The sequence below is a fragment of the Phascolarctos cinereus genome, unplaced genomic scaffold (assembly GCF_003287225.1).
Source record: "Phascolarctos cinereus isolate Bilbo 61053 unplaced genomic scaffold, phaCin_HiC Scaffold_5;HRSCAF=322, whole genome shotgun sequence".
NCBI classification, from domain to species: Eukaryota; Metazoa; Chordata; class Mammalia; order Diprotodontia; family Phascolarctidae; genus Phascolarctos; species Phascolarctos cinereus.
The window spans coordinates 118815569-118831335 of record NW_027555958.1 but is presented as its reverse complement, the minus strand read 5'-3'; the positions used below and the strand labels follow the sequence as shown (position 1 = coordinate 118831335).

General features: G+C 35.6%; 1 protein-coding gene across 1 annotated transcript in view; it reads right to left on the bottom strand.

The window, feature by feature from the left end:
- Positions 1 to 15767, bottom strand: part of MAP3K5 (mitogen-activated protein kinase kinase kinase 5) — a 283087-nt gene that overhangs the window by 131840 nt on the left and 135480 nt on the right. The window contains exon 7 of the mRNA XM_020987151.2: positions 14874 to 15047. Within this exon, the coding sequence (XP_020842810.1) occupies positions 14874 to 15047 (174 nt within the window). The remainder of the gene's footprint in view (positions 1 to 14873; positions 15048 to 15767) is intronic.

Here is a 15767-nt window from a genome sequence, read left to right as displayed (position 1 = left end):
AGGCAGACAGGCAAAAAAGCATTTATAATACACTTACAATGTGCCAAGTACTGTGCTAAGCACTGGGGTAATACATATGAGCAAAAGGAAAGATAGCCCCTGCCCTCAAAGAGCTTACATTCTAATGGGGATAGACAACACCTAAAAGGGAGCTAAAGCTGGGAAAACTGGGCATAGACCCAAATCTCACACCATATACCAAAATAAAGTCAAAATGGGTTCATGATTTAGATATAAAGGCTGATACCATAAGTAAACTGGGAGAACAAGGAATAGTTCACCTATCAGATCTATGGAGAACAGAAGAATTCATGACCAAACAGGAGATAGAGAACATTATGAAAAGCAAAATGGATAATTTTTATTACATTAAATTGAAAAGTTTTTGCTCAAACAAAGCCAATGCAACTAAGATTAGAAGGAAGGTAGAAAATTGGGAAAGCATTTTTACAACCTCTCTGATAAGGGCCTCATTTCTAAAATATATAGAGAATTAAGTCAAATTCATAACAATACAAGCCATTCCCCAATTGATAAATGGTCAAAGGATATGAAGATAGTTCTCAGATGAAGAAATTAAAGCCATCTCTAGTCATATGAAAAAATGCTCTAAATCATTATTGATTAGAGAATGCAAATCAAAACAACTCTGAGGTACCACATCACACCTATCAGATTGGCCAACATGATAAAACAGGAAAATGATAAATGTTGGAGAAGGTGTGAGAAAATTGGAACACTAATGCATTGTTGGTGGAGTTGTGAAAGGATCCACCCATTTTGGAGAACAATTTGGAACCATGCCCAAAGGGCTATAAAAATGTGCATACCCTTTGACTCTGCAATAGCATTTCTAGACAGATCATACAAATGGGAAAAGGGCCTACATATTCAAAAATACTCATAGCAGCTCTTTTTGTGGTGGCAAAGAATTGGAAATTGGGAGGATGCCCATCAATTGGGGACTGGCTGAGCAAGTTGTGGTATATGAATGTAATAGAATATTATTGTGCTATGAGAAATGATGAACAGGCTGACTTCAGAAAAACCTGGAAAGACTTGTATGGTCTGATGCTGAGTGAAGTGAGCAGAACCAAGAGAACATTCTACACAATAACAGCCACACTGTACGATGACTAATATTGATAAGCCTAACCCTTCTCAGCAATGCAAGGATCTAAGACATCTGCAGAGGCCCACCTATGGAAAATGCTATCTACATCCAAAGAAAGAACTATGGAAGTTGAATTGCTATCTCTTTTTTTTCTCTTCTGTTGAGTTTTGTTTCCTCTTTCTGGTGGTTCCTCCTATTGGTTTTAATTTTTACTTACAACTTCATTAATGTGAAAATATGCTTAATAGGAATATAAATGTATAGCCTATATCAGATTGTGCACCATCTTGGGGAGGGTGGGAGAAGAGGGGGAGAAAAATTTTAAACTCAAAAGCATAAAAAAAAATGTTGGCACTCTCTCCAACAAAACAGATCACACTCAAAAAAATAAATAAATAAAAGGGAGCTTAAAAAGTATGGTGGCAGGGAGTGGAGAGGATACCTGCAAAGATGCATGGTGCCAAAGTCTAGAGACAGAAGCACAACTGGGAAAGGGATGGAGAATGGCTATTCTTGGCCCATCTTCAAAATGGAAGAAATTTACCAATGGGAAAAGAGGGCCAGTGGGTATGGCAGAGGAATGTTCCAAGTTGAGAAGACTCTTGGACTGAGGAAAGTTTCAGGGTGAGAAGGCAGTTGAGCGATGGGGGCCAAATCTGGAGAAAATCAGATGTACAGCTAGGAAGAGAATGAAGCATAGTCACCTTGGGCCCATCTCCAAAATGGAGCCCCTAGAAGGAACATTTTAGCTAGTCAAATAATTAATACCACGGCCACTAATTAGTGATGCATCTATCCATACTTGGACATGATTGCCAAAACTATACTAAAAAGCTTTCAGCAAACGAGAACCTTCTATATCTTGTATTATTAGTGCCACAGCCTTTGAGAAATTGGGGGCTAGCTACCTCCATACAACTATGAGACATCACAGTAGGAGTTAAGGGGAATATTCAACATATTTAGTAATTGCCTACCATGGTGCTTTGTACATACAAACTTTATGAAGATGGAACAGAAATAAAATGCTTGGTTCAGGAATTTTATAATTTAGAGAAAAGTCAAATTAACATAAAAGATATGAGAACAAATTGAAACAAACAGTTAAATGTTGTACAAACCATACACCCAAGCAGAATAATGGAACGTCTAGAAGAGGGTGAAGTTCAGGATGAGTTTATAAATAAAGTGAGCTTTAACTATTCACATTTTAAGAGAGGGATCGATTCACTGTATGAAAAAAAGAATGGTCTTTCAAATATCAAAGCAACATGTAAAATTCATTTCCACTAATTCTTTTTTCTTTGATATTAAGATTAAATTAATTCTTCCACGCGCTTTTTTCCTTTTAAAAGATGCAAACTTTTCTTGCCTACGTGTTCACTACCATCATTTCAAAGCAAAGGCTTTTAAATCTCAGTACTTATTTCCAAGTACTTGTCACTTGGTCTCCCCAGTGAAATTAGCTGGGAGATCAATAAATGAATCCTTAATTGCGAATGAAGAAGCCTTACAGCCTACACTTTGACAAGCTGTCATTGCTTCTGTATTTGGAAGTTAAACCAAACCAGGAAGGGCACACTACTGAAATTAATATTTCTAGTAAAATGCCACCTAGAGCCCATCTAAAATAATAACAGAACTTGAGTAAAGCACATCCTAATGAGCTCGATATCTTCCATGCCTCTGTGATACCAGCTGTGAAACTTGTATGTACAAAGAATTACATTGGGATGTCATGGATACCAGCTGCGTGACCCCGGGCAAGTCATTGAACCCCACTGCCTCCACAAAAAAGAAAGAAAAACTTCATGGAAGTTCATCTATTTGAGGTATTTCTGAAGTCATCATTCATAAAAGAATCCAGAGTTATGAGAACAACATCAAATTTAAACTGCTGATTGGATCCAGAGGGAAGAAAAAAGATATTCACAGTAATATATATACAACTGGAATTCTTACTTTGGATTAGCTTTCATTTTTTATTAAGAAACAAAACAAAACAAAACATTAATACTCCATTAAATACCAAGCTAAGAAATCTGGACTTTATTCATCACTCTTGTAATACACTTAATGTGCTACCATCCTAAAGAATTCAATCTGGAGACCACAGCTCTCCCCAAAGATGAATGCTTGATTAGTGTAAATATGAAAAGATTCAAACATTCAAAAACACAGATAAAATCAATAAAAATGTACACACAAATTCTATAAGAATTACTATTCTTCTCAACTATACATCATTTTCTTGATGTACCTAAAAAGATGACACCATTAGATCCTTTGCTAAGACTCCTCATTTGCAAAACAGATAGATGTATTTATATAGTATATATAGATATAGTTATATAGATAATTTGGCTCTCCCCCACAAGAAGCTATCGCCGAATTGTTATTAATAATTTGTTTTTTTCAAACTAGAAAAAATGCAGAATTCTATGTAATAGGCATATTTAAAAAACAAATCTATGCCTTTAATTAAGGGGGGGGGGGAGAGATCAAGAAATCTTTCTAGCTATACATTTCTTACCATGGGAAGACTTTCAATTTTCCTTCCAGTTCTACCAAATGTGTTAACAATCACAAACTGCTACTCACAAAACTAATTATTTCAAAATCCTGTCAATTTTAAGAACACTTTATAAACATAATAGGTGAGGGGCTAATGAGTTACTATATTTCCAGATACATGTTACAAATATACAATAATATTTATCACTAAAATCTGACATGCTATTATTAAAATAAAAAGTGAAAAGGAAAGTTTTGAGTAAGAACTAAATCCAATTATTCAATCTGACAAACTACAGCACAAGATACTACGTTAAGTATGTTTAATTATTTGCATGAACAAGTTTCACAACTGGTATCACAAAACATGGAAGATAGATCATTGTAGCTCTAAGAAACTGGATAAACTGAATCAAAATAAATAAAGTAAAAAGCATTTATTAAGCAAGTAAAATGTGCCAGGCATTGTGCTTGGAAAACAAGTACAAAGAATGAAACAATCCCTGTTCACAAGGAGTGTATGTTTTAATGGAGGAGACAAAAAGTACATATATAATGTACACATACATATCACAATATAAAGGGAATAACTACAAATATATAAAATAGTTTAATATAAAGTAGCTCAGTTATGAGTGTCCTTCCTTTCCAAAGATGTAGTCATTGTAACATATTGGGAACTGATTCAAATTTGTAAGAGCCATTCTCTGATTGAAAGATCAAAGGCCAAGTCAGCAGTTTTCAAACGAGGAAGAAATTCAAACTATCAATGGCTACATTAAAAAAAATTCCCTAAATCACTAATTAGAGAAATGCAAGTTAAAGGCACCACTTCCCACCCATCAGTTCTGCAAAGTTCACAAAAAAGGAAAAACAGGCACAATTTGTAATTATGCCCCCAAAAGTTACTAAACTGTGTATATCATTTGACTCTGTGATACCACTACTAGGTCTATCACCCAAAGAGATTAAAGAAAAAGGAGAAGGACTCCTATGTACAAAAATATTCGTGGTAGCTCTTTTTGTGGTGGCAAAGAATTAGAACCTGAAAGGGTGCCCATTAGTTAAAAATGGTTGAACAAGTTTTGGTATGTGAACATGACAGAATACCACTGTGTTTTAAATGATGGAAGGGGAGAGTTTCAGAGGAAGCTGTAAAGACTTGCATGATCTGACACAGTGAGGTCAACAAAATCAGCAGAACAATTTAAAAGTAACAATAATACTATAAAGATAAACAACTCTGGAACACATAGAAACCCTGACTACTTCCAGTTCTAGAAGGTTCATGATGAAACATGCTACCCCACTTTCTAATAATAATGTATTCAAAGTACAGACTGAGACATTTTTTTCTTTTCTGTACATAGCCAAACGAAGTACAAAGCCAAACTGCTTGAGGGGTTTTGTTTTTTAGGGGTAGGGGGATGTAGCAGGGAGACAATGGGGACCTAAAATAAACCAAATTTAAAAAAAAATTTTTTCAGGAATGTAGTTCCCATATTCTAGAAATTTCTAATCTAGTTGGAAAGATAATACAGATAGGTAAACGGTTAAATAACTATGAGACTTAAAGAATATTTCAAGTAAATAATAAAAGTCAAAAGGAAATCAATTCATTTGACTAGTTAACAAATAAATGAAAATGGCAATAAAATCAAACAAAATTTCAGAGGAAGAGCATTCACTTTGCTCTTGGGTGGCCAAGGAAAAGGTTTGTGGAGGAGGCGAATCTGAACTGATATTTTAATGTATGTATAGTTTGTATAGAAAGAGATAAAAGAGACAGTAACATATTAGAGCATAAAAGAGATATCACATATCACATAGCATGCAAAAACATCAGAAAATTCATACAGGAAAGAAATATACTATATGTTTAGAGAGTAATGAGTAACGTACTTTGTATGAGGCAAAAGGCTCAATATGGAAGCCAGATACAGTGGTGTACAAATTAACTGAGACAAAGAAAAACAATTAATTCATTGAAATAAAATAAACTTGAAAACTTTTTTTACATTAAAAAACTTTTATTATGCATCATGCCCTCCTTTTGCTGAAGTTACTTGCTTTTTCTTTTGCTTTTCATTTTATTAATCTTATCTTTGATTTTCAGAGTTTCTCTTTTATTTAATTGGAATTTTTTGATTTTATCTCTTTAAAAGCTGCATTATTAATTCATTGATTTCTTTATTTCTTCTTGTTGATGAAAATACTTAGATATATATTTTTCCCCTAGGGATTACTTTGCATCCTTAAAGTTTTAGTACTTATCTCATTGCTGTCTTTTTGTTTGATGAAATTATCAACTGTTTCTATGATTAGTTCTTTGAGCCACAAATTCTTTAGGACTAAGATATTTAATTTTTTAACTTCAAATCTTTTTTTCAAAGACTATTTCTTGATTATAATGTTATTTTGCTATGGCCAGCAAATGATCTGCTTAATATGTATGATCTTCTGCTTTTGTTTTATGCCCTTGAATATGATCAATTTTGAAATTTATACATATGTTTCCATTCACTAATTGCCAGAAATCAATCATGTTTAACTTTTTACACATTCTATTTAGGTCCTTAAGTTCTTTCTCGTCATTTTGATATATTTGTCCAAATCTGAAAGGGTACATTAAAGTCTTCAGATATATTTTTGTTGTCATTTCTCTCTGTAGTTTAAATCACGTTCCCTTTAAGTATTTAGATGCTATGTTATTCAGTTTCTTTTGTGCCTGTGACCATAACATACTTTATTTCCCGTTTATCTCTTCTAACCACATTTATTTACATTTATTGTCATGTCTAAGATCAATTCAACTGAATTCAATAAACGTTTATTAAGCACCTACTATGTGCCAAGCACTATGCTAAATACTAGAGATACAAAAGAAGCAGAAGACAGTCCCTGGGCTCAAGGAGTTTACAATCAAACGAGATCTAATTACACACTAATCAGATCAAAATTACTATCTTCACTTTTGGGAGTTCATCTAAGGCATAATAAATTTGGTTTCAGCCCCTTATTTTAACTATGTGTGAATACTTATGTTTCAAGTGTCTTTCTTCTAAACATATGGTTGGATTTTGCTTTCTAATCCTCTCCTGATTTATGGATAAATTCATCCCATTCACATTCATAGTTATGAATGCTAATTAAAATTTATCTTCATCATATTGTCTTATAATTTTTCTTCTCTTTACCATTTTCTCTTTTGCAAACAAACAAACAAAAAAAAGAACGTGGCAAAGGAGAAGGCACGTAATAACCCTAGTGAACTATAATCGAAGAGACTAGACTGCTGCTAATTTATTAACCTCTTTTCCCTCTCCTTTATTTCCACCGGGATTCCATTTTTTTTTCAACCTTCACTCCTCTTAATATCCCTTAATAATTCATTCTCTAAAGTTGAAGTTTGTTTTGTTTATGATTCCCTTCCCCAATCCTACCTTCTCTCATGTAACTCTCCCTCTCCTTTCCCAGACCCAAAATTATTCTTTTGAGTTTGTCTTACTACACTTAAAAAAAACAAAACACCAAACCAACTTTCTGTGTCTGTATGTTCAACCCTTCTTTGTTCCATTCAGATTAGAATATGGTTCATGTGATGCCTACTGACTGACCTCCATGTTCCCATACTTTTCTTCTTCTGTGCTTCAATTAGGAAACATAGTAATGTTCTACTTACTTCTTCATTTCTTGTTTCATTTAACTCAATCTATGAACCTTGAGGGCACTGGAACTCTGAAGAGATATTTGTCTCTTTTTTTTCTCTTAGAATCTAAACATTTCATCATTGTTCAGCCTGTTCTAACTGTACATGCATTACTTTACAAGTTTTTTCTTGACTCCTGTGTTAGTATTTATTTCAAAGCCCCTAATGAACTCTAGCCTCTTCATCAGGAATGTTTCAATGTCCTCTATTCATAAAGGTCTCCACCCCCCCCACCCCACCCCCCAATTAAATTCAAGTCTTGGAGGGCAAATTATTCTTGGTTGTTAAGTCTTTCTTTTTCATTTTGGAATATATTCTAAGATTTTCTCTTCTCTAACTTTGTTGCTACTAGGTCTGGTATAATTCTGACTGTGACTTCTTAGTACTTTAACTCTTTCCTTCTGGTTATTTGACATATTTTTTTTCCTCCACCTGAAAGCTCCGAATTTTGACTAAGACATTCCTGGGAAGTTTCATTTTCGCCTTTCTTTCAGGAGGCGACTTTGTGGATTCCTTCTATTGCCCTCTAGAATATATCAGGGCAGTTTTCATTTCAGCTAGAGGTAGCTGGTGGTGCAGTGGAAAGAACTCTGGGCCTAGAGTCAGAAGTCCTGAATTCAAACCCAGCCTCAGGCACTTCCTAGCTGTGTAACTCTGTGCATGTCACTTAACTTCTGTTTGCCCAAGTTTCATCAACTATAAAAATGGGAATAATAATGACACTTACCTTGTAGTTTTGTTGTGAGGATAAAATGAGATCATATTTGTTTTGGGGTTTTTGTTTTTGTTTTTTTGGCTAGGCAATGGGATTAAGTGACTTACCCAGGGTCACACAGCTAGTAAGTGTCAAGTGTCTACTGAGGCTACATTTGAACTCAGGTCCTCCTGACTCCAGGGCCAGTGCTCTATCCATTGTGCCACACAGCTGCCCTGATAATATTTGTAAAAATCGCTTAGAAATCATGCTGATATATAGAAAGCACTATACGAATGCTTATTCCTTGCCCTGCTCTTAATTAATGATTTCATAACATATGGTATTTAGGTTTTTTGCTTGGTTATGTATTTCAGGAAGATGGAAGATTCTTAAATTATCTCTGTTTGGTTCTTTTTATTATTGGATAGTCTGCATTTTCTTCTATTTTTATATTGTTTTTATTTTGTTCTAATATTTCTTGTTATCTCATGGAGTCACTGTTTGTTTGGACCATTCACATATTTAGAGTCTGCTACTTCAACAAGGGTTTTCTACCTTCTGTTCTAAGCTATTTATTCTCTGCCTAATTCTTTCCTCCAAGTGTCTGATTTTAACTCGCAATTCCATTTTTAATCTCTTCTTTCTCTTCTGGCTTTACTTCTTGTGTGATATTTGACCCATGATACATCTTCACAGCATTTAGCATCTTTGGTTTATTCATATCTCCAGCCTCAGTTTCTGATTTGGGATCTGACCAGGATCAGGTTTTATCCCTTCTCACATTCTTGATTAGCTATTTGGGCCCTACTTGGGACTAAACTCAGTTTTCTGTGGTTCTGTCACTAACTTCCATCTCCTCTGATGTATGGGCCTGTGTTCAGGGTCTAGAAGTCTTATGTGTGCTTATTGCTCTGGACTGGGCATCTCAGTCACAGAACTGCTATAGTCTTCCATCACAGGAATGACCTCAGCTGGTCACTGCTTCTGGCTTCTACAGCTGAACTCACATCACCTTCCCTTACAGAACCTTCTGGTCCCTTCCAGTGCCTATGGCTTCTAGCTATCTTTTTATACAGTCCTAGGCTGGATGAGGGACTTTACTGATATTTCTCCTTATATTTCTTGGTCGTTATTTACTCTGGTGCCCTTTTGAGATCACTGCTGAAGTATATTTGGGAGAGGTGGGCTCCTCTTTCACCTTTTTGTACCACTATATTAATCAGAACTCCAACTGCAATAATCTCAACGTTGTTTTTGCTGCATGTGTATATGCTTTAATTCAGCACTCTGAACCTTGAAAAGTAGTTTCTGGTAGCTGTTTGCAGGGATCTGATATTTGTTAGCTAGTTGGGAAATTTCCACAATGTTCTGAAGTGAAAATCTCAATGTTCTTAGGGCTGGACATCAAGCCAATCATGCCACATCAGACCCTCACCCAGTTCATAATCCACTCAATGTGTGCTTAAAGTAATATGAAACTCTTGGGAACATAATGTTCTGTATATCATTATGCAAAAGAATTCTATGCACACTCTCTGCTATGTCAGTATATCTAGAGCCATGCGGTATTAGCTGGTAAGGACCCAGGTGGATATGAAGCTAGATGTCCCATATAGTTATGCAAGATTGTCAAGAGCCTGAATCCTAAAATAATTCAACTTACACATAAAGGTAACATATAAGAATATAAAGACTTATGTAGTCTTTTCTAAATTGGGTTGCTCAGGTAACAAATCATCAAAAATTAGGTCAATGGAATGGAGTTAGGGAGGGTCTTTTAAGAACAAGAATATAAAACCAGCAAGTCTGTTAATACAAAGCAATCTCCCTAATTTCTCATTAAAATCCTTAAAAATGACAACAGATCTCCTAAAAATTGGAAATCTTTTCAAAAAATAAATATGATCTATGGTCATCTCTGTTTCTCAGTGGTAATGTATCAATAATGCAGTTCATTCTGGAAATAGAGGTAATTTCTATAACTACCACATTTACTGTAATGAAAAAAAATTAGTGTCAGGTAACAGAAAAGAAGAAATTAGCTTTTACTTCTGTTTAATTATTGGTCTGTTATATAACTGTCCCAAGGTAAAGTCAAGGTCAGTTAATAATGTGAAAACTAAATTTTTATAATTAAGCACACAAAACTGTTTGAATAACATTGCCATTGACGTAAAAGAAAATTAATTGATAAGGCAAGACTCTCTGTTCTTAACCCAAGTTACTATGGAAAAAACGAACACATTAATGTGGTAAAAACAAACTTTGTTCTTTTAGTTTCCTGGCTATGAACCTTTTTGACATTACAACAGGAGAGCTATGATTATTTTAATACTGGAGAGGACCCCAATCTGCCCATCCTTAAAGTGACTTCAGACCTCCCTTGAAAAAGGAGGGAATCATCTTTTTCAGAAACAGATGTAAGATCTAAAGTAAGATTTTTTTCCTCGACAATAATCCATCAGTGTAAAAACACACAACTATATTCATTGGAATAGGAAGGCCAACAGGTGTCTGGTACCTTGCTTTCCTCAGAAGCTTAGAGAACTAGTGGGAAATAGAAAAAAAAGAGAATGAACAACATCTAGAAATGCTTTAGGAATAGTTAAAGCTTGCCATGAGGCTAGGGTTCAGTTTCAATATGCATAAATGGGGCAAATATACAGAGAATCAGAATTTCAGTGTAGGCAGAGACTTCAGAGGCCATCTAAACTGAATTCATACTTACCAAGAACCATGTCTATGAAACACCAGAAAAGTAGTCATTTTTCCTTTGCCTAAAGACCATGAGACAGAACCAGTGGTGGCTTAGCAAATATTTAACACCTGGCTCTCCAAAAACTCATGGCACACTTTCAAGTTTAACCTGTGTTATTACCATTTCCTCCATCACCTTCTTAAGTCTAAACAAGCAACAAAACAAGAAATCAACCCTTAATTTGTAGCATTTGCTGATTTCCAAGGTGTCAATGCTCACACTAAAACTTTAAAAATCAGCTCTTACAAAGCCCATCTAAGCTCACTCCAACACACCCCTTATTGGAACCCACTGCCTCCCAAGGGAAGCCATTCCTCTCTTGGATATCTTTAATTTCTAAGAAGTATTTTTTGAAATCAAGCCTAAATTTGTCTCTTTGCAACTTCTTCTAATCATTGCTGTTATTTCTGCTTTCTGGAGCCAAAAAGAATAAGTTTAATCCCTCTTTTATACGATCCCTCTTTTACATGATAACCCTTAGAATACTTGATTACAGATCTGTGTACTCTCTGAGCCTTCACTTCTCTAGGCCAAATATTCTTCTCAACCACTGTGACCACTACCATCACCACTTCCAGCAGTTCATTCAACCAATCCTTCTACAGAATAAACCCAAGGTTTTTCACCATTATCTGCTCTCCTTTCTGGATGTCCTAAAGCTTATCAATGCCTTTCCTAAAATATGATGCCTAGAAAAGAATGCACTATTTCAGATAGGATCTGAACAGGGCAGAGAATAGAGTGGAACCATCACCTCCCTAGACCTGGGCAATACTCCTTTCTTAATGCAGCCTAAGATTACATTAGCTTTCTTGGGTTCCATATCACTCAGTTTATTCCATATCACTGAGTTTATTGTCTCCTAAAGTCTCCAAAGGTCTGTCTTCCAATCCACTGCCATACTTATGAAGTCAATTTTCACTGAGTTTATTGTCTCCTAAAGTCTCCAAAGGTCTGTCTTCCAATCCACTGCCATACTTATGAAGTCGATTTTTTGACCCTATGTATATGAATTTATACTTATGCTTAATTTCTTCTCATTGGATTTAGGTAAAAGCTCAAGAAATGTGAACTATGTTTGAACTATGAAACACAAACTACTGCGACAGGCTCCTAGCTCCAGGCTCTCCCCATTTCAGTCTATCCTTCACTCAGCTATCAAATTAATATTCCTGAAGCATAGGCCATTCTCCACCTCCACACCCTGATTGCCCCTGGAATAAACTATAGTGATTCTTTTTTACTTCCAGGATTAAATAAAATTCTCTATCTGGCTTTCAAAGCTATTCATAACCTGGCCCATTTCTACTTTTTAAAAAAATATATTACTCCCCTTGCACATACTATGTAGTCCAAGGACATTAGCCTCCTTGCAGTTCTTTATACATGTCATTCCATCTCCTGATTCCAAGCACTTTCAATGACTGTACCCATGCCTAGAATTCTCTCCTATCCCAGCTAAAATCCAACCTATCTGGAAGAAGCCTTTCCTGATTCCTTCTAATGCTTGTACCCTCCCTCTGTTGATTATCTCTAATTTATCCTGGATATAACTTGTTTGAACATAGTTGTTTGCTTATTGTCTCCCTACTAGACTGTGAACTACTTGGGAGCAGGAACTTTTTTTTTTCCCTTTCTATCCCCAACACTTAGCACAATGCCTGACACATAGTGACTTGACGACTTATTTCTAAATTTCCAAAAATTATAAAGTTTATTATTTTGTTACCAAAGAATATACTTACACATCAGAAAATTTCTGTTTAATGTACCACCAAATAATTCATTTCCCAAAATAAGTCAGTCTCTAGTTCTACATATATAAATGTGACGCCTATCTAAATGCTCTGAAATCAGGCTTTCATGAGCAAGAACTCATAACTATTCTTGATTTTGCTTTTAAGACTGGGAATAAAAAAATTATGGAAAAAAAACCTTTGTAAATTTAAATACACCAGGGCCCCTTCTCAACCATGTGTAATACAAATTCAGTATTTCCTCGGATAATTTCCCATTTTTCCAGTCTTCCACTTCAAAAGCCTCCACAGTCTCTGTCTGCAGGATTGGCATCTGAGGTTCTTGAGTTACAGAAGCTCAGATTTAAAATGGAAGCCAAAAACTCTTTCGAAAGCTAGACTTGCTCCCCTTTTCCTATCCCAGCTCTCCTCCCTGTTGTAAGTGAAAATGTCCTTCAACATCAGGAGCATAAGGAAAAACGTAGTTGTTAAATTATATAAAACTCACAAAACCAAATCAAATAATTTGGACTAAAAATTCTAAGCAGATTAAAAAAAAAACCCCAACAATCCAATTAAATTTTGTCATTTCCAAGCAAGCCCTGAAAATGAAGGCTAATATGAAATTATTTTACTTCTTAAGTTTAATTTAAAAAACTGAAATTATTAGCTGAGCCAAAAATACCTTTGCCTGAATCAGGAGCCTGAGCAAACAAAATAAGGAAATGACAACAGTAAAACCAAAGGTAGGTTCATTTTTAATGTGTCATAAAACAAACTGCTGTGGAGGTACTTTTTTTCTCCCTCTAAGGCACAGGAGTTTAGTAATAGCTTTTTTTATATTTTACAGTTTTATAGTTTAGTTATAGAATCATAGATTTAGGTCTGGGAGGAATCTAAATCTAGTCTCATCTAGCCTACCCCTAGTTTTACAGATGAGGAAACTGAGTCCCAGAGATGTGACAGTTGTACTGCTAGAAAGAGCAAAGCTAGTATATTAAACAAGGTTTTCTTACCTCAAATCCAACATTCCTTCTACTATACCATTCACTCAAGCTAATAATGCCCATGAATCTGTTTCACAGATTAAGTTATCTGCATGTTCTCAATAACCAAAGGCTACAGTTCTGATTTACCTTAGTTCTATCTCCTTCAAAAATCCAGTAATACTCTCTCTCTCTCTCTCTTTCTGTGTATGCATGTGTGTGTGTATATATGTATATGTATATCATAATGTACTCTAATATATCACAGCTAGTGTTATAAATTTAAATTTAGCCTCAATTCTTTCCTCCAGCAAAAATATCAATAAGTTGCTCCCTAAAATTAAAAAAAGAGGCTCTGATGGGCTCCAAGTCTTTTTCTATACCTTTTCACCTAATGTTTACATTTAAAAACTCACATGAAGAGTCTGAGGGGCTCTCTGTGACCCCTTATCCTATCCAGGATACTGTATGACCAAGGAAGAACCACAGAAAATCCAGTTAATGAACCTTTCAAAGAATGAATAGCTTTACAACCTTCTCCCTTCAAGACATACAGATCAATGAAGTTGTAAAAGTTGGTATGTCAGAAAGTACCCCAGCGCCACCCCAAATGTGAGCTTCAACACTTGGCAGTTCTTCCTTTTTAGTTACACGTCATAGGAGATTGCTTTGAAGTGAGGGTACTTTTACCACAGTAAAGGGCAGCTAGATGGTGTAATGATTGAGTGCCAGGCATGGAGGGGGAAGACTCTTCTTTAGGAGTTCAAATCCAGCCTCAGATACTTACTAGACTGTGACTCTGGGCAAGTCACTCAACCGTGCTGGCCTCAGTTTCCTCATCTGTAAAATGAGCCAGGGAGGGAAATGGCAAACCACTTCTGTCTTTGCCAAGAACCCCAAAAAGGGGTCACAAAGAATAGGAAAAACGATTGAACAATAACACCGAAAGATTGCAGTAAAAAAAGTAAAGCAATGTTTAATTAAATTTAATCTAAGCTTTCAACAAAGTTGGCTCAAGTTTTAGGTGGAAAATTCTGGCTTGATGGTTTGTCTGTTGGTTATTTCATCTACAGGGGAACTGTCAGTGTGAAAAATCTCTCTGTGGATGCAATTTGACAACTCCTGCATATAACTCATAACTTCAAAGCCTAGGGCACTAAGGGGTTAAATGACTTGCTTGTAATCGACAACAGTATTGTATTAGAGGAGTTAACAGCGGTCCTCCTAAAGACTAGCCTTCTATCTTCTATAGATTATGTACTGTTAGATGTAATTACATGTTTAAAAAAATTCAAAGAACTATTTATTTCTCTAATAATGTCTAAACTGTAGAAAACCTTTTGAATTAAGGACACTTACCAGGCAGCTCCATGATCTCTGCTTTCTGTGTCTGTAAAATTGGAGTCCAAAAACATATCTTTGTAGATTCGACCCACCAGACAATATACATCAGAAGCAACCACCTGGCCTTCACATTGCACCAGAGGAATCATAATATCAAGAGCTTTTTCTCTATCTCCAAGGAGATTTCGCCTGGTGGTTAAAAAAAATTGTCATTTTGACATAAATCACAATAGTAATAGGCACAAGGTATCTTTTCAAAACTTGCCAATAAACTCTGATAGGATTTGGGTTGTTGGGCTATTGCACGCCCTGTCTAGCTTTTTGGTTCTTTATGCTAGGGCCATTTTCCATCTTTTTTTTAAAATTCTACCACAACATAATGATTTTGCCATCCTTTATTTATGAAAGGGAATCACTACCAATCCCTTACTGAATTATAAGGTAAGAACTGAGCATTCTTTTTCTCTTAGTGCTGATGAATTGGAACTGATCCGTCCACATTCTTGCTGTGTCCTTTTGGGAGCAACAGCATGCTTTTGTAAGATGGCTAGCTGAGATCAGGGATGCAATTTGTGGCCTTGAAACAGAGCAAAGCTATGTTGCCTCCACTCACTCCCTCTCATCCAGTGAGCTAACAACTAGTAATGGACAATTCTAGCAGAACATTTAAAATCATAGGCACAAAATGTTACAGCTAGGAAGGACTTTAGAAGTTCTCGACCCAACTGCCTCATTTTCCTGTATCTGCTCCTTTGCAGTGGTGACTCTAGAATGTGCTCTCTCTTTACCCTGCCCTCTTAGATTCTTTGGTTTCCTTAAAAACTCAGCTCAAATGCCACCATCTGCAAGAGGTCTTTGTTATTCCTCTCAGCTGCCTAAAGCCTTTTCATCAAAGGTTACCTTATGTCT